The sequence below is a fragment of the Micromys minutus genome (genome assembly GCF_963924665.1).
Source record: "Micromys minutus genome assembly, chromosome: 13".
In the NCBI taxonomy this organism is placed as follows: Eukaryota; Metazoa; Chordata; class Mammalia; order Rodentia; family Muridae; genus Micromys; species Micromys minutus.
In genome coordinates this window covers 11,200,271-11,217,877 of record NC_137982.1, presented here as the reverse complement: position 1 = coordinate 11,217,877, position 17,607 = coordinate 11,200,271, and the positions used below count along the sequence as shown (strand labels likewise).

General features: G+C 48.2%; 1 protein-coding gene across 4 annotated transcripts in view; it reads left to right on the top strand.

Moving 5' to 3' along the window:
* The window catches only part of GGTA1 (glycoprotein alpha-galactosyltransferase 1 (inactive)), a 72,605-nt gene that overhangs the window by 34,884 nt on the left and 20,114 nt on the right, over positions 1–17,607 (top strand). For 2 of the 4 annotated variants that reach the window (XM_080928180.1, XM_080928179.1), the window contains exons 2-4: positions 6,141–6,256; positions 14,436–14,612; positions 15,547–15,635. In XM_080928180.1, coding sequence (XP_080784306.1) covers positions 14,520–14,612; positions 15,547–15,635 — 182 coding nt within the window. In that variant the 5' untranslated portion in view covers positions 6,141–6,256; positions 14,436–14,519. The remainder of the gene's footprint in view (positions 1–6,140; positions 6,257–14,435; positions 14,613–15,546; positions 15,636–17,607) is intronic. The other 2 variants (XM_080928182.1, XM_080928181.1) reach the window with 1 other exon arrangement.

The following is a 17,607-nucleotide window of genomic DNA, read 5'->3' as shown; positions in this document are numbered from 1 at the left end:
AGTGTCTTAGTCTAGGCTTCTGTTGTTGTGATAAACACCATGGCAAAAATCAAGCTGGGGAGGAAAGGGTTTATTCAGCTTCTATTCCAGATCACAGTCCCGTCTGTCACGGAGGGAAGTCAGGTCAGAAACCCCAACGGGGCAGGAACCTGGAGCGGGAGTTGATGCAGAGACCATGGTGCTGCTTACTGGCTGGCTTCTGTGGCTTTTCTCAGCCTGCTTTCTTGTAGCACTGGGACCAGAAGTTCAAGTATGGCACCATCCACAATGGACTGGGCCCTCCCCCATCGATAACTAAATAAGCCAATGCCTTACACCTGCATCTTAAGGAAGGCATTTTCTCAAATGATGGTCCCTCCTTTCAGATAACTACAGCTTGTGTCAGGCTGACATAAAGCTGCCCAGCACTCAAGGCATCCCTGAGGTGCATGTGGACGGAGCTCTTATGTTCAGCGGGAAGGGTGGCGCTCATGTGGATGGCATGCGTTCCTGGCTCTGGGGCCTTGCCCATGTTACCCAACCACTGAGCTGCAATTTCCATGCCTGGGGAAATAGGCAGGTTTCCCAATGACTGTGGTGAGGATGAAATGAGACAATTATTAAGATTATCTTGGGGCTGGAGAGATGGCTCAGAGGGTTAACAGCACTTGCTGTTCATGCAGAGAAAGAACTATGTTTGATTCCCGGCCCTCCCTTGACAGTTTACAACCATCTGTGACTTCAGTTCCAGGGCATTTGGTCACTCCTGGACTCTGTGAGCACTGCATACATGTGCATATAACACACAGGCAAGATGCTCGTGCACAAAATTTAAACATGTATATACGAACATACATACATGCATACAAATATACATAAGTACATATATGCATAAGTACATGCATGCATGCATACATACATAAGTACATACATACATAAGTATATACATACTATATACATACATACATACGGAGAGGGAGGGAGAGAGACAGAAAAGAGAATCACCCTGGCTGGTTTGGAGCCAAAGTGGTCTTGAACTCACAGAGATTGGTCTCCTTTTGTCTCTAGAGTGCCGGGATTAAAGGCATGTGTCACCACACCTGGCTTTTATTTTTAAACATTTGTGAGGATGAGCTTGGCCTTCACACGGAGATATATGTGTTACAGTCAAACAGTTCTGAGTCCAAACAGGGATACAACTAGCTAGTGAGTTTGTGATTCCCAAAGGCTTCAGTCAAGGGGCTTGGGAAAGAGGGTTAGCGGAAGAAGCCTGGGAGGACTGACCTATTACCATCGGCATAAACAGCTTGAGAGACTGAAAGCAGGGATGGTGGATGGACGTTTTTCTTTTAGGTCATCTAGAAGGCCATGCTGTTTTTCAGCTAAGGGCCAACAGTGAGACAGCAAGGTTGAGGTACAGAAACTGGCCCTCGGAGAGCTAGCATCTTCCTGGAGGGAGTCTAAGAAACAGGCCCAGGCCAGACTGGAAATCTGTTCTCTAAGTGCTTCTGACTCTCAGCAGTTGTGCCTCTGACTAGACAGAGGTCGGATACGCACCTGCTGCTCTCCTTGCACATCGAGCACATGCCCTCTGCTCCCGCCTTCCTCCGCCCAGACATGGATGCCCTTCCATTGTTGATAAGTAGCTTCCTGGCTCTGGGACTATAGCATGTCTTCTAGGTCTGAAAGAGAATGGTTGGTTCCATTAGATAGGGCAGGCAGTGTGCAAGATGTGTGACTGGTTATGTATTGCTTGGGAAGTTAGGGGTCAGTGAGATGGCTCAGTGGTTAAAGGTGCTTGCTGCCAAGCCTGATGACCAGGGTTTGATCCCTGGGTCTAACACAGTAGGTGGAGAGAAGAGAGTCTCAAACGTTGTCCTTGAGTCACGTGCTCTGCATATCCCCAAATACACACACACAAATGAACAAAAAAAAAAAAATGTTTTTCTTCTACTGTTTTCTTTTCAAGACAGTTTCTCTGTGTAGCCTAGAATGTTCTGGAATTCACTCTGTAGACCAGGCTGGCCTCGAAGTTAGAGATCTGCCTGCCTCTGCTCATGAATGCTGGGGAGAAAAGCATGTGCTACCATTGCTCAAGTGTAAGTTTTAAAAACTGGATGAAGTAGAAGAAGAAGAAGAAGAAGAAGAAGAAGAAGAAGAAGAAGAAGAAGAAGAAGAAGAAGAAGAGGGGGAGGAGGAGGAGGAGGAGGAGGAGGAGGAGGAGGAGGAGGAGGAGGAGGAAGGAAGAAGAAGGACAATTCTATTTTTCCAGTGAGGGCTAAGTGTCGTCTCTGGTAGACCCATGGGAGCACATGCTCTTGACCACAGTGCCTCCTGTGTCCACCATCATTTCAGACATGTTGCTATTTTAAAAGCCATGACCAGAAGCAAATTGGGAGACAAGGGTTTATTTAATCTTATAGCTTGTAGTTTGGCATGAAGGGCAGGAACTTAGAGTCAGGAACTGAAGAGACCGTGCAGGAGTACTGCTTACTGGTTTGCTGTCCCTGGCTTGCTCAGCTTTTTTATATAGACAGGGTAATGTGCCCAATGATGTTACTGGCCACAGTGGGCAGGGCTTCAATTTCCTTTCTTTCTTCCTTCCGTTCTTTCTTTCTCTTTCTTCTTTCTTTCTTCTTTCTTTCTTCTTTCCTTTCGTTCTTTCTTTCTTTCCTTCCTTCCTTCCTCTCTCTTTCCTTCCTTTCTTCTTTCTTTCTTTTCTTTCTTTCTTTCTTTCTTTCTTTCTTTCTTTCTCTCTCTCTCTCTCTCTCTCTCTCTCTCTCTCTCTCTCTCTCTCTTTCTTTCTTTCTTTCTTTCTTTCTGTAACGTATGAGTACTTTACTTGCATGTACACTGCACACCAGAAGGGGACATCAGATCCATTACAGATGGTTGTGAGCTACCATGTGGTTGCTGGGAATTGAACTCAGGACCTCTAGAAGAGCAGTCAGCCAGTACCCTTCATCTCAGATCCATCTCTCTAGCCCATGAAGGCCGTTTCTCAATTAAGATTTCTTCTTCCTGAGTGACTAAAAACAAACCAGTTGTAATTGCCTGGGAACACTTTGGTCACACAAACGTGAAGCTTCAAGAGCATTGGTGGAGGTGTGCATGGCGGGATGGCGGGTAACCATGACGGCTCTCACAGAGACAAAGCTGTGTCCTCGAGGACAAGCCCGTTTAGCTCTTGATGTTCTGTGTATGTGGCTCTCACTGGGGACCGGCTTCTGCGCAGATGTTGCCATTCCCATTTTACACAGCGCAGGCACCACGGCACCAAGTAAGCCTCCCAAGGATAGTACGGTTCATGAGGCAGAGCCTTGACTGGCATCCAGACCCTAGGTCTCTTACCCAGCCTGGTCCAGCCCCTCAGTCACCCTGAGATGTGGTCGCGTGACATGATCATCCCCATCCCACAGGACAAAAAACTCACCGAGTTACTTTACCCCCATGCTCTGCAAGCTTTCCTTTTGTGACCATCCCAAACGGACTTGGGATGAAACAAATGACATCTAGCAAGCTTTGTGTTAGTGGTGCTCTCTGCCAGGAACACTTAATCCCCACATTCCCACAGAGGTAAGTGGGGTGGGACTCACAGCCAGAAGTGACTTGGAACAAAGCCAGGGCTCCTCACTTCGAGGCTGCTGCGAGGCTGCTGCGGCTGCATTCTTGGGATGGACAATGTGAACAGACCCACATTAGATTCCTCCCCCCCCTCCGCCCCCCTTTGTACTCATCTGCCTGCTACACTGAGCACAGAGCTGACCTGGGGAGCATCCTCTGGAGGCCCCCAGGGAGGAAGGGCTGGGATGCATCAGGGGAGTATCCCAGCTGGGTGTGCTGACTCGCAACATCTCCCTTTATGTAGGTCACATGTAGGGTGTTGTTAGTGAGGGTTCTCTGAGGTAAAGGAGGGAAGCTGCTTCCTGTGTTCTGGAGTGGGGGGTGGGGGTAAGGAGTTGGGATGGGCAGGAAACTCCGTGAGGAGCTGTGGTATGGCTCAGAGCCTGAGAGCTTGTGGAGCATGCGCAGAGAGCTTGTGGAGCATGCGCAGAGCCCTGTGTTCATCCCCTGCACTGCAAACATTTAAAGAGGACCTGCTTCTTTTAGCACAGCCTTTCAGCTCTACCCTGATGCCTGTCCTACCCCCAGGGGCCTTGGTCCCATGAAAGACCATACCTGCACCCTCCTAAGGAGTTCAGTCCAAATAAGGAATCCAGAAGAAAGAGGCAGGGCCTACCAATGATCCTGGGGCCCTAGAGAGTGAGGTGGGCAGGGTAGAGATTGGGGAGATCATATCAGAGAGTGCCCAGAGCTTCCTCCCCGTCCCCCAGCTTTCGGAATTTTCCATCCTTAACATAAACATGGAAAAGGCCTGTTAATGAGGCCCACTAGTGTGTTATAATCAAGTGTGCAGATCTGTAACTTGCCACACCTAGGGAGCCTGCTTGTAACACATTAAGTCAATTTTACTTGCATAGGGCTATAAATTGAAGCATATATAGTTGATTCCCCCTCTCCCACGTTTTATTTCTTTATGTAGAAGATGGCATAGGACCCCATTACCATGTGGTTGCTGGGATTTGAACTCAGGACCTCTGGAAGAGCAGTCAGTGCTCTTAACCCCTGTGCCAGCTCTCCAGCCCCCTCACACCTCTTAAAAGACAAAGATGCATATATCCTAGGGTGGCCTCAGACTGTGTACTCAAGCCTAGCCTTGGAACCCTGTCCATCTCCTCCCAAGTGCTAGGGTGGTAGACAGGCAGACTCCTTCATGCCTAACCTAGAGTGTGTCCTATTGGGTCAGTCTCCTTTTGCTGAGTACTGAGAGCTGAGTCCTCCTGTTGATGTGACCTGACTGCAGCTTGCTGGTTCTCTTTGCTACAGAAAGGATGCTATTGTGGCAATTGGTGGCAATTTCCTACCTCTGATGGGCCTTGGGGTCCGGTGTGGGGCATATCTGATTCTCATCGCTTGACTGGAGAGGAGACTGTGTCACAGGCGTGTGTTCCTGTGGGTTGAATGGATGCCATTAGAGAGGATTTAAGCTAGCTATTAGGAAGAACTTCCAGTCCCTGAAAGTTATGGTCAGCTGGCTCCTGCCCTCAGAGGAGGAAGCTGTGAAACTTCCTTCTGAGAACAGGAGGAAGAGGATCAATTCCAGGCTGAGTGACCTGGGGACAGGCCTTGACTCCTTCCTGTCTGGCATCAGTCCCTTCCCCATCGTCTAGGGTTCCCAGACTTCCTGGCAGTGTCCCAGCCACTTGGGGAGGAAATGAGGCAGGGGGCCTTGAGTACCACCTCCCTGCTGGAGCCAATGTGTGCCCTAGACAACTTTGCTTCTGAGACCAATAGGCTTTTTGACAAGCACAGCCAGCCAATGACAGGGTGCTTCTGTGCACACCGCATGCAGGCCTAGTGTGCACACAGCCTGGGTTCCATTCCTCACGTCATATAACTGGATGTGGCGCACACCCATCCCCCTCACCTGTTGGGGAGGAAAGATCAGAAGCCCTAAGTTGTCCTTGGTTACACAGTTGAGTTTGCAGGCTACTTAGAAACCTGTCTCGAAAAGAAAGAAAGAAAAAAGGTAGGCAGGGGTAAGGCTTGTCCCACAGGAGCAGGTATGGGCCTCTGACTGTCCCAAGTGCATATAGTAAGGGCTTCTCTGAAGATTTACATGGTTTTCTAAAGCACTGTGTTCCACAAAACGGTGGCTTCCAGAGACGGGTTGTGGAGGAAGAGCCTGTCTCAGAACCACATTTAGGCATCCCATCAAAATGCCTCGTCCGCTCACCTACCTCTTTTATGGGCTGTCTCGTCCACATCTCCATTGACTGGCCGTTCCGAGGAGGTATCACTTGAGCTTGATTGCATCTCACATGGCTCCCGGTTTTCCCGGGACTGGGTGATGTGGAGGGTGGTGGCCTCATCTCTTGTGACTCCTGGCCTGGTTTGGTCCTGTAGCTTTTCCTCTTAGTGAGGAAGTCAGAGAACCAGCCCAGAGTCCCGATTCTGCTTTGCCATGTAGACCTGAGTCAACAGCCTTGATAAACAGCCCATTTCCCGGGGCTGAGGGAACAAAGCCTGCTGCTGCTGAGAGATCTGTCTGTCCACCCCACCCCTCCTCTTCCTGAAACAGCTGTTTATTCTTTTGACAGGAGTTGGAACCCTGTACCTTCCTTTCCTCTGAGCCCTGCCTCCTTCGGCAGGCCGGGGCTTGATAGAACTCGGCTGCTTTGCTGTTTGCTTTGGAGGGAACACAGCGGAGGATGAGGTATGTTCAAAGGACTGTGTCTTCCAGCCTTGGGTCACGGGGAGCTACTATTAGGTCAGCAAATGGTTTCACCTGAGGGAGGACCCTTGCTCTCTTCCTAATCTTTCCTCAGTCCTTTCTGTGGTTTTGGTGCCCTTTCCCCTGGTTCTCTAGAAACGGGAGCTGGTGGAATGCTGGCTCAGGGACTTTGGCATGCTGAGTCTTTTGGTAGCACATGGGGCTGTGCCAGTCAAGGCTGCAGCCTGGAGTTCTCTGTGTAGGGTTTGAGTTGACGGTGCAGGGGCAGAGGCTGAGTCTTGGGCAAGGCATGGTGGGAAGGTTCTGAGTCTTTTCTGCTCTGGGCTGTCTCTTACACCTCTCCATTGGCTGGTTGTTCCGGGAGGTATCACTTGGGTAAGGTCGATTGATTTCCCACAGGACGCTGCTCCCAGGGACAGCCCAGCACTCCCCCAGCATGTCTTGGCTGTAGAAAATGCTTTGATGGTGGTGGTGGGGCAGCCAGGAAAATTGATAGCTGGATCCTGGCTTTAGACTTCCTGGAGACTGAAGCAGAGATGGTGAGGTGTACTTCAGAGCAGGTTTTACTAACCTCAGTGAACACATGACTAGAAGCTGTTTTTCTTTCTTTTCCTCTATCAGTTGTACCATTGAAGTTGTAAAATTTCTCCTCGTGGGAAATTTATAATAAAATGGTCTCTCCTTATCTTTACACTGCCCCATTGCTAAGAACTAGACCTAGAGGTGGAGACTCTGACCTAATCCATTGCTTTTGAACATGTTCGGCAACTTCATGCCAGCCACCCCTTTACCCAAGCGTGGTCTCAGCCAGAAAACAGAGCCATGGTCACCACAGTGACCACTGGCGTTGTGAGGCAGAAAGGAAATCCAAGTGAGGACAGTCAACACCGGGCACACAAGCAGATCCTTGCTAATGGCAGAAGAATGGTCCAGTCAGGCTCCCCAATTCATCTGAGGAGAGGCTGGTCCAGTGTCTGGCCAGTTTGGGGATCTGTCACAGCAACACGGTAATCCGAGGAGCATAAAGAGATTTGAGTTTTCCCATGATACTTGACAGGGCCTTGGAGGCCAACTCCCTGGATGGAATCCCAGCCTCAGCACTGTCTGCTGAGCTGATTAACCTTTGCGAGCCTGTCTTCATGTATGCAAAATGGGATTAGTAATTGTTGTGTCTGGCTCTGGAAGGAAGCAGGTATAAAGCTGACCCGAAGGGGGGGGGGGGCTCAGGGCACTTAACAAAAAAGACGTTAAAGTTGTAGATACAACATTCCGCAGGGAAGCAAGTGAACGCGTAGACTGAGAAGGGGAATCGTAGTAGGTGGAAATGGGCAGGACCTTCAAACACAACATTCAGAAAACAATAACATGATGGAAAAGTTGAAAAGCGGATGGGATGGGTGGAGCTCACGTGCTTTGTTTTGGCTGCCAGCCTCTGCACTGCAGATACATTGGCTGAGGAGGCTCTCTTTAGATCAGTCTAGAAAAGGCCTACAGGCCATGACAGCAGGGTGATGCCTGCTACCTAAAGGATCTAGATGCCTGGTACTGATTTCTCATCCAGACCTGGGTAAGAGAAGAAGCCTGGAGGAGAGGCCTGGTGCAAATGACTTCTTTATGGTCTGTGAAACTCTGCTTCCAGGACAGGAGGCTGGCGCTTGGTCTTCTAGAAGGGCAGCCTGGGCCTCTTTCCTGCCTGATGTTGGCAAATGCCTTATGTGGGCGTCCATGAGAAGCAGCAGGGCTGCTCGGCTGCAACCTTGCCCCAGATTGGGCACAGCAGGGTTTCTCTCGGCCTGCACCAGCTGCTCTGCGAGGGGTGTCATATGGGCCTAGGGTTCTTGTCTCTGGTGAACACACAGCTCTGCATCCATGACTGGAACCTCTCTCCCTAAGAACATTGTCATGGTCCTTTTGGTTGCCATTTGTGGAGAACATGCTGAGTGCCTGGTACAGCACGCCTTGTAGGCACAGTCTATTTCTGTCCTTTGCAAAGCCCCAAGGGAGAGCTTTGTGTCTCTATATTATACATGAAACAAAAACCTCAAGTTAAAGCAACTTCCCCAGGGGATACATCTGGGACCCTCCTGTGGTCAGAGTCACCCCCTAGTCTTTTTTTTTTTTTTTTTTTTTTTTTTTTTTTTTTTTTTAATCTGTAGTGCTGGATTAAAACATTCTTGGATATAATTGAGGGTTTGGGGAAACCAAAGGCTGGTGATGTGGGCAGAGGATTAGTACAGAGGTGGAGTGCTTCCTTAGCATGAATAGTGTGGAGAGTTCTATCACCCAAAGTGTGTATGTGTGTGTGTGTGTGTGTGCGTGCGTGTGTGTGTGCGTGCGTGTGCATGAGTGTGCAAGTGTGTTCATGTATGAAAGTGTGCATGCAAGTATATGCATGTGTGCAGATGTTTGTGTGTTTGAGTGTATGCATATGTGTGGGTAAGTATATGTGAGTGCATATTTTGTGTTTGTGTGTGTATGTATGTATCTGTGCAAGTATGTGTGTGTGTAGTTAACAGGTAGTGTCCAGTTGACCATTCTATTGTTCTGTTTGCTTTTGTAACATTTGTCACTGCCAGACACTCCCTAGCCTGTTTAGCCCTTTGTGTCCCCTTCTGGAATGGAGGGTCCTCAGTGACCCTGTTTACTCACGTGCCTTTGTGTTCAAGAACCCACTGGTACCTGGTAGCCTAATCCATGGTGGTTGATGGGTCAGAGTGGCACAGGACTCTCATTGATTTGTTCACTCCACACACATGTGGGTGCACCTACCAGTTACCCTGCAGAACCTGTGCCAATCTGGACTCACCCTGCCTGCTCATCCCGTGGGGAGGAAAGAGCAGTTCTCAGGCCCCAGGGGCAGGAGCGCAGGGAGGGAGGAGAGCACCTCCTAGGAGGTTTGGTTTCTTTAGCAAGTGCTTTCTCCCTGCCTGTCCCCTGCTCTCCAAGATGATGATAATGGCTTTTCCAGGACCCCTGTGCATCCAGCCAAGGTTCACCTTTCACCCTGACTGAGATGGAGAAAACAGGAGAGCCCAGTGTCCGCTCCAGAGAGGAACTGTTTGGAAGGAAATGTTTCCATCTGGCTGGACCTGTGAGGTTCTCTCAGGGGTGTTCATTGAGCCATGAAGTAGATCTGGGGAGGTGGAGGCTTCCCAGCATGGCTCTGCCTTGTGAGATGCCACCAGCACTGGCGTGTCCTAGGAGGAGGAACACAGGTGCTCGTCTGTGAACCGATACAGGAGCCAATCTCTGTAGGGTTGAATCTGGGAGAGGCCAGATGGAATGAGAGGGTCACAGGGCCTCGGAGTTGGCAGAAGGGCTCCAGGCCACCACAGGCTGGTGCTCTGCCTGCCCGCCTGTCTGTCTCTGTCTGTCTGTGTCTGTCTGTCTGTCTGTCTCTCTCTCTCTCTCTCTCTCTCTCGTGTGTTTTGATTTATTTTATTTTGTTTTTCAAGACAGCATTTCTCTGTGTAGCCCTGGCTGTCCTGGAACTAGCTGTGTAGTCCAGGATGGCCTTGAACTCAAAACTCTATCTGCCATTTCTGAGTGTTGAGATTAAAGGCATGTGCCATCATGCACTGCCCGTTTTCTTTTAAAGTATAACTCCTATTTTTATTTTTTTCCCATGTTTTCACAAATTATAGGAGAGACCACACATTTACTTTTTAAAGAGATAAACATACTTATTGGAGAGCTTCATCTCAAGTTGACCAATAAGAAATGATTGTGTTTTATAAACTCACCCACCTAACACATAAGATGTCTATTTTTAGTTTTCCTCTTTCAAATATGGCTGTAAGCTCACAGGGCTTTCTAAAAATATAGGTATCGGCTGTATACATCTTTGTAAAGCCATGCAGTTGAAAGTTAAGACATGGGCACACGTGCTTATATGTAAGCAGAACAGCACAGGTGAAGGTCCATCTGAAGCCACTTCTCTCCATGGGCTGTAGTGGAGGTCGAGGGACAACATTAACATGTCTCAATCATGGTGGGGGTATTTTGCCCTTCACTGTGGGCTTCATGAGATCAGTTCCTGACCACCTTGCTGTGAAAGAAAGGCATTGCTCACACGGTAATACAGTTTGGATTAGGTTTCTAGCATTAAAGCATTAAAGACTCTTAAATTAAAGCATTGAAGACTCTTGCTTTGGAAATGGCCCTGACCGCAGTGATGAACTTCTTAATGGCCTATAGTGAGCACACACTAGTCACAGTTTGTGCAGGCTGCACGGGCCCTTTAACCCTCTTTGGTGGGGCCATTGTTTGGTTGCTTGTTTCTTGCTCCTCCTCCTCCTTATCATCATCAACCTCATGATCATGAAATCTTGGAGCCAAGATCCAAAAGAACTCTTATCTGATAGGAAAGATGGTCATCCACCAATCTTCAGAACTGCAGTTTGAAAATTCTGGGGACACATGGGACTTTTAGGCCACGCTGGCTGGTAAATGTTTTACCATTTTAAAACACTAATTGGCCATCTTGGCAGCCCTTGCTTCCCTGGGAACTTGGGGTTTCAGGTTCTAGAAAGCATGTTGTACCTGTTTGTAACACTTTTCTCTGACAGCCCTCAGTCAGCCGCAGCCAAAGGTGACATGGTTCCGAGCCATTAGTAAAGTCCAGAAAGAAATAGGCCTTGAGAGTCACTTCTGATGTGGATTCCTGAAATCTATAAAAGTCACGCACCTACCAGGCTAGTGAGGGTGGGAATCAGAGGTCAGGACTGCCTCTGGTGGCACAGGTGACTCTTTTGCTCTATGTCCTGCTCCTTCCACTTGGAAAAGGCTTTGTATTTGATCCTAGGTGAGTGGGGTTGGTGCAGCTGAGCATGGAAGCCTAGGCTTGCCCTTCCCACCCCCTCAACAGCCCACCCCCCTCCAACAAGCCCAGGGCGCCCTTGAACTTGATCAGAGAAATTAAAGTTCGATTGTCTCTGCAGCAGCTCTTGCTCAGGCTGGGCTAGAGCAGACGATGAGGCCTTGAATGTCCCTCATTTACACCCATTTGTATTAACTGTATTTCAGAGCTCTGCTTTCTCAAGTGTTCTGAGCACCTTCTAAGTACTAGCCCTCATTTTAAGCTGATCCTCCCAGCAACCTCTTTTAGGAGCATTAGTAGTGAAGGCTAACATTTTGAAAAAGCATTTATTCTATGTTGAGTCACCGTTCTCCCTCCCTTCTTCCCTCATTCCCCAAGCCTATGCCCTCTCTCCTTCTATCCCCACTTCTCAACCTTCCTCCCTCCCTCCTAAGGCAGTCTCCCTATGTGACCCTGGCTGGCCTGGCAGTGATCTACCTACTTTTGTCTCCTGAGTTCTAGGATTAAAGGTGTGTGTTTGTGTGTGTTTGTGTGTGTGTGTGTGTGCGTGGTGGCTCATACACCAGAATGTGCATTTGGTGGTCAGAAGACCACATAGGAGCCAGTTCTCTCCTTCCATGGTACATTTTGGGCATTGGGCTCAGATGGCAGACTTTTCTCAGAAAAGTTTACACACAGAGCCATCTCTCTAGCCCTTGTTTGTTATTTGAGATAGTCTTGCCATGTGTGTGGCCCAGGCTGTCCTCAAATTTGCACCCTCCATCAGTAATCTTATCCCCATTGTCAAAACAAGAAAACTACCACCCCCCACCCCCCAGCACCTAATCTGAAACTCTGGGCCCAGATGGGTTGAATTCAGACATTGGGGCACATGAATTACTTAACACCTATGGTGTAGCACTCTCGTGCAGCTGAACCAAGTCACAGGGCACGTTAATGTTTATGCATAGAAATGTTCAAATGGAATGGAGGTTACAAAGATGAATTGTCAGTTGAGGCTGCTATGCCCCGTAAATTCCAAAAGGGGTGCTTGGTTTTCCAAGGTTTATAGAGATGGGACAAGGGCTACCGAGCGGCACCTTGTGTGAAGTCAGGCCTCAAGTCCTGATTCTCTACCACAGTCTCAGCTCTGGTTCTCTGTGGGGTGTCCTTGAGGGTGATGCAGGTGGGCGTGGCTCAGAGAACTAAAGCTTGGATGAGCCAGGTCCATTACCTCACCCACAGAATGAGGAGCTAGGCGTAGAGAAACCAAAGCTTCCTGGAAATAAGAAAGTGGGTTCCTGCAAATCAAGGGAGGAACCGGAAGATGTGTGTTCAACCTGGCCTTGGCTGAGGCTTTTTATCCCCAGCACCGATTAGCTCCAGCCTGTAGTAAACTAGGGAGTCCATGGGCAGGCTTCTGACAGGCTCATTTGAATGGGTGTGGGGGTCTCTGGTTGGGTGGAAGATAAGGTCAGAGAAGGAGGTCTAGGAATAAGAGGAGCAAGAACTGAGTGAGGAATCAGCTGTTGTCCTGGTCACTCTGGGCCCTTTAAAATCCACAGCCTCTGGGCTAAACAGTGAATAAAGTGTACTATATGGGAACTGTTCTCTCAAGGCCTGATCCAGTTACTCACATGCAGGAGGAAGGCTTCTGAACTGGCTCATTTACAGCATTCGCATCTAGTCTCAGTGCTCACTTCTAGAATTAATCTGAAAGCCTTCTGCTGCTATTCAGTTGTGTCCTTCTGAGAGAGAAGCTCATAACCTGTGTCTGTGTTAAGCTCATTAGGAAGCCAGCTCTGAGAGAGGCCCTGTATTCCAGAAGGTAAATGCACTTGCTTCTAAGGCCGAGGACCTGGGTTCAATCCCTGGGACCCTGTTTTACTCAGGGCTCTTACTGCTGCGATAAACACCATGACCAAAAGCACCTGGAGGGGGTGTTTATTTTACCTTAAGATTCTCAGGCCACACTTGATCACTGAGGAGTCAGGGCAGAAACTCAGAGGAGGAAGCTGGAGGCAGGAGTTGGCTCATAGGTCATGGAGGTATGTTGCTCTGGCCTGCTCTCCATGACTTGCTCAGCCTGTTTTCTTCTGAGTTCCCTACCTAGTGTTGTTCTCTGGAATGCCACCCCAGTGATACTGTGAGTTGGAAGTTGGGGTATGCAGAACAGAGTGAGTAGTTATGATCTACTCAGAGTTCCTTTTTTGCCAGGCCTGGTCCTTAGATGTCTGATGCTCTGGCCCCATTGCCTTGTGAGGTATGTGAGGCCTGGCTCCTGGATGGATGCTTATCTATGAGGAATATTCTCTCTGAGCTCTTGGAATCTCAAAGAACCAGCAAGTCTTGAGGGACAATTTCTCCTCAGACAGGAGAGTGCCTTAAGAGGTTGAAATGTTATGGCAAAACTTTCTAAATAGGAACAGCAACATGCAGAGGTACACTACAATTTCCCCCTCTCTTTGGACATTAGAATTATCTGTGACTCTCCCCACTAATGCTGGGGTTCTGGTACTCTACCCCTATCCCTCAACAGGTAAATAGGTCCTCTGAACTCAGACCCAGTTCTTTATTGAAAAGGCTCTAGTATCTCCCAATCTCTCCTCAGGCCTGAGAGCTCTGTGTATCCCGTCTCAGCCTTAGCCCACAGTGATGCACCTAATCCAAGAAGTCCACACCTCCTAATAGTGCCACTCCCTGGGCCAAGGATATACAAACCACCACATTCTACTCCCTGGGCCCCATAGGCTTGTTCAAATATATGAGTTTATTGGGGCCATATCTAGCCACAGCATAATAAAAAAGTACATCTAGTCAAACTTCCCAATAATCTATAGCAGCCTCAACAAAGTTCAAAGTCTCTTCTGAGATTCATCCACTTAACTTTAATCCCCAAAGCAAGACAGGAAACCAGCTGGGAAAACTCCAAACTCTGCATCTGATGTCAAAGAGGTCTTCAGATCTCCAACCATATTTCTTGGCTGCAACAAACTTCTTTCTCCTGTGCTGGTTCCATTTCCGGTTAGCAGCTTTTCTCAGCAGTTATCCTATGGCTCTGGCATCTTTAAGATCTTATGGTCTCCAAGTCAACTTCAGCTTCATAGCTTCTTATTCCAATGTCTGGATCCATACGTGATCTCCTGGGCTCCTCCAAAGGCTTTCATCACTTCTCCAGCTCTGCCCTCTGTAGCACCCTAGGCTCTGGTTGATCTACTTCACTGCTGCTGCTGTTCTTGGTGGTCATCCTATGGTACTGGGGAGTAGGGGCAAGGTGTCATAGAAGAGGATCTTCTTTCTCCCAATGACCTTCAGCAGATGTGTCTCAGATTATAGGTGGATCTAAAACTTGCTTTGTTCCAGGCTGACTTTGAACTCAAGAGATCTGCTCAATTCAGTCTCCTGGAATTAAATGCCTGCACTACCTTGCCCGGACCTAAGATTATCATGGTCACTATGCTTCAAGATCCCCATGTCAAGATCTCCATGTCAAGATCCAAGTCAGAAACAAGTCTTCCATCCTCAAGATCTGGACCTCAGGTGTGCCCCCTATCTCTGGATTGTAGTTCATTCCATATGTAGTCAAGTTGACAACCAGGAATAGCACCACAAGCCCGTTGTGGATGCTCCCCACGCCCCCAGACTCTCACTCCTTTATTGTGACGGCTCTTGTCTTATCTCCGATGTGTAACTGTCTTCCCTTCTGCATCTTGCCTTTTCTGATCGGCACCCTGAAGTCCTTCTCAGTCTGTCATCCTCTTCCCTTTCTTCCACAGTCTTATGCAGCATTTAAAGAATACCTGAGTACCTCCTTCAGTAGTTCCAGTCCTTTGCTGGCTTGTGGGGGTGTGGTGGGGTGAACCAGGTGGGGCTGGGAAGTGGGCTCAGGCTTAGTTTATACAGAGTCATTAGAGCAGTCCTCAGTGCTCCAGCACCAACAGAGTTAGCGAATGGGGGTGCCTCCCTTAGCCTCGGAGGAGGTGACTGGAATTCTATGGAACATCTTGCAGCCCACATGGATGGGGCTCAACATCCTTCTCAGAACATGAAGCCTCATTAACTGCTGGCCTAATTGACCGTGACCAGTTTGTGTACTTGAAGGGTAGATCGAGGGGAAGTGCATTGTCTCAGCTCTAGTGAATCACACACAAATGTGTCCTGTTAGAAAGGATGTGGGCAGATGCCTTTCATTATCTCTATTGCATCAAATATTTTGTGTGTGTGAGTGTTTTTCCTGCATGCGTTTATGTGCACCACTTGTATGTGTGATCCTCATGAGGCTGGAAGAGGGAGAGCATCGGAGCCTGTGAAACCGAAGTGAGGGATGGTTATGAGGTGCAATGTGGATGCTGGGAACTAAAGCCAGCAGGTGTTTAAACCAGGGAGCTGTTTCTCCAGCCCCAGAAGCCATCTCTCGCTTCAGATTTAATTTATTGAACCTCTTTCCCCCTCTGTTTTCTCCCCGCCTCTCCAGGAGAAAATAATGAATGTCAAGGGAAAAGTAATCCTGTCCATGCTGATTGCCTCAACCGTGGTTGTCGTGTTTTGGGAGTATGTCAGCAGGTAATTATGAAGCCAGCTAGAAAGGCTGTTTTCATTCCGTGTGACTAGTGCCTGCTTCGTGACCAAGCTGAACGTAAGAAACAGAGCCGTAGACAGGATTCCACTCTTCCTGAGTTCCTGAGCCCAGGATGGTCTTTAAAACTGCAGACCATCCAGGTCACTCCTGCCTAAGTAATGATCCTCCCTCTTGCTCCTCAGACTGTCTGCAGGCTAGACCCATAGACCAACTTCGTTAAGCCAAAACCACAATCTCAAGTAATTTGTATAAGCAGATCCCAGAAATTTCAAGCCAGGCAGGGTGGAGCGTGTATGGAATCCTTGTACTTGCAAGGCAGAGGCAGGAGGATCATACAAATGTAAGACCAAGCTTGTCTACACAGTGACTTCCGGGCCAGCCACAGCCTTACAGAGAGATCCTGAGTCTAAAAATAAAGGGGATGGAGAGGTGGCTCAGCAGTTAGAGCACTAGCTGCTTTTCCAGAGGACATGCGTGGTGTGACCCCATGCATGGTGTGACTCCAATGTCAGGGTTTCTCCATTGTTTTCTGGCCTCCGTGGGTACCAGGCACACAAATGTAGCATATGCATACACACAGGCAAAACATGCATACTCATAATATTGGAAAATAATTAAACAAAGGGGAAAAAGATAAAATTCAGGTAGGAATTTTACAAGAAATATTTTGGGACTGAGTCCCTCAGTTTTGCTGCAAAAATACCAAGTTTTACCAGTGATTCATTTGTGCCTGGCTGAAACACTCTCCCTCCCTTCTCTCTTTGGAAAAGCGGGGTGAATGAAATGTTTCTCGGGCGTTAAATGCATCTGTAAGTTAAAATCTACACGCTGCCTGTGCTCCTGGAAACTCTGGTGTCTGTGGCTTCTGGAGATATGCATCTCCACCAGAAAGTCCCTGTAGGGTACTAAGAAAGAACACTGCCTGAACCCCATTCCATTTCAATGGGTCCAGAGCTAAGTGTAGGAGCTGCTTGGAGGGTCACTGTTTTCACAGTGAAATGTTTAGTGGCCGGAGAGTTCTTTGATCTGGATTGCCATCTGATTTAACTCTTTCAGAATTCTGCGTTTAAAAATCAGATGACCTACAAAAAAAGGAAACTGAATCTTTAGGTCCAGGAGTAGGAGGGGTAACCTTCCAGTCTGAATCCAGAAGAGATGAGTTTCAAGGTGTGACAAACAATGTAACTGCTTCTGGGATGTTCTGTTGTTTCATGATGAATAGGCTGAAAAGCATCCTGCCTAGACTATAAAGTCAGACTGCCTGGTTGGTCCTGATTTCCTATCCACTGCCTGTGTGACCTTGGCAAATTACTCAGATACTCTGTTCTTTAGGTTTCTACTGTTAAAAACAAATGGGGCTACTATCCCAGTATGGTGGATCAGACCCACAGTCCCCACACTTGAGTGGTTTAGTCAGGAGGATCACTCTGAGTTAAAGCCAACCGGGTTACGTAATAAGGGTAAGCCCAGCTTTAACTACAGAATGGGAGTCTATGTTTAAAAAATGACAAAAACAAAACAAAACAAAAAAACCAAGAACAACAACAACAACAAAAAACCCTAAAAACAAAACCATAGACTCACAGATGAGTGGTAGAGCACTTGCCTAGCTTGTGTGAGGGTATGGGTCCAATCCCTACATCACTGATGAGCAAACAAGAAATTCCCACTGCCTTCACCATCCTCACCTTAGTCATCTCTGTCATCAAAGCCAGGTACCACAGCTTGTGTGGCATATGTCTTTAAGCACTGGGATTATCCAGTGCCCTCTGGGGCTGGAACACGCATCTGGATAACTGGCAAGTTGGGAACTGAGTTGGATTAGACACCTTTGGTGTTGTCTGATTAAAGCCGTGCCTCTGTCTTTCAAGTGACTCACAAGTGAAGACGGGGTGGGTAGTGAGTGGCTCAGTAGTTAAGAGCACTTGCTGCTCTTCTAGATGACCTGGGTTTAGT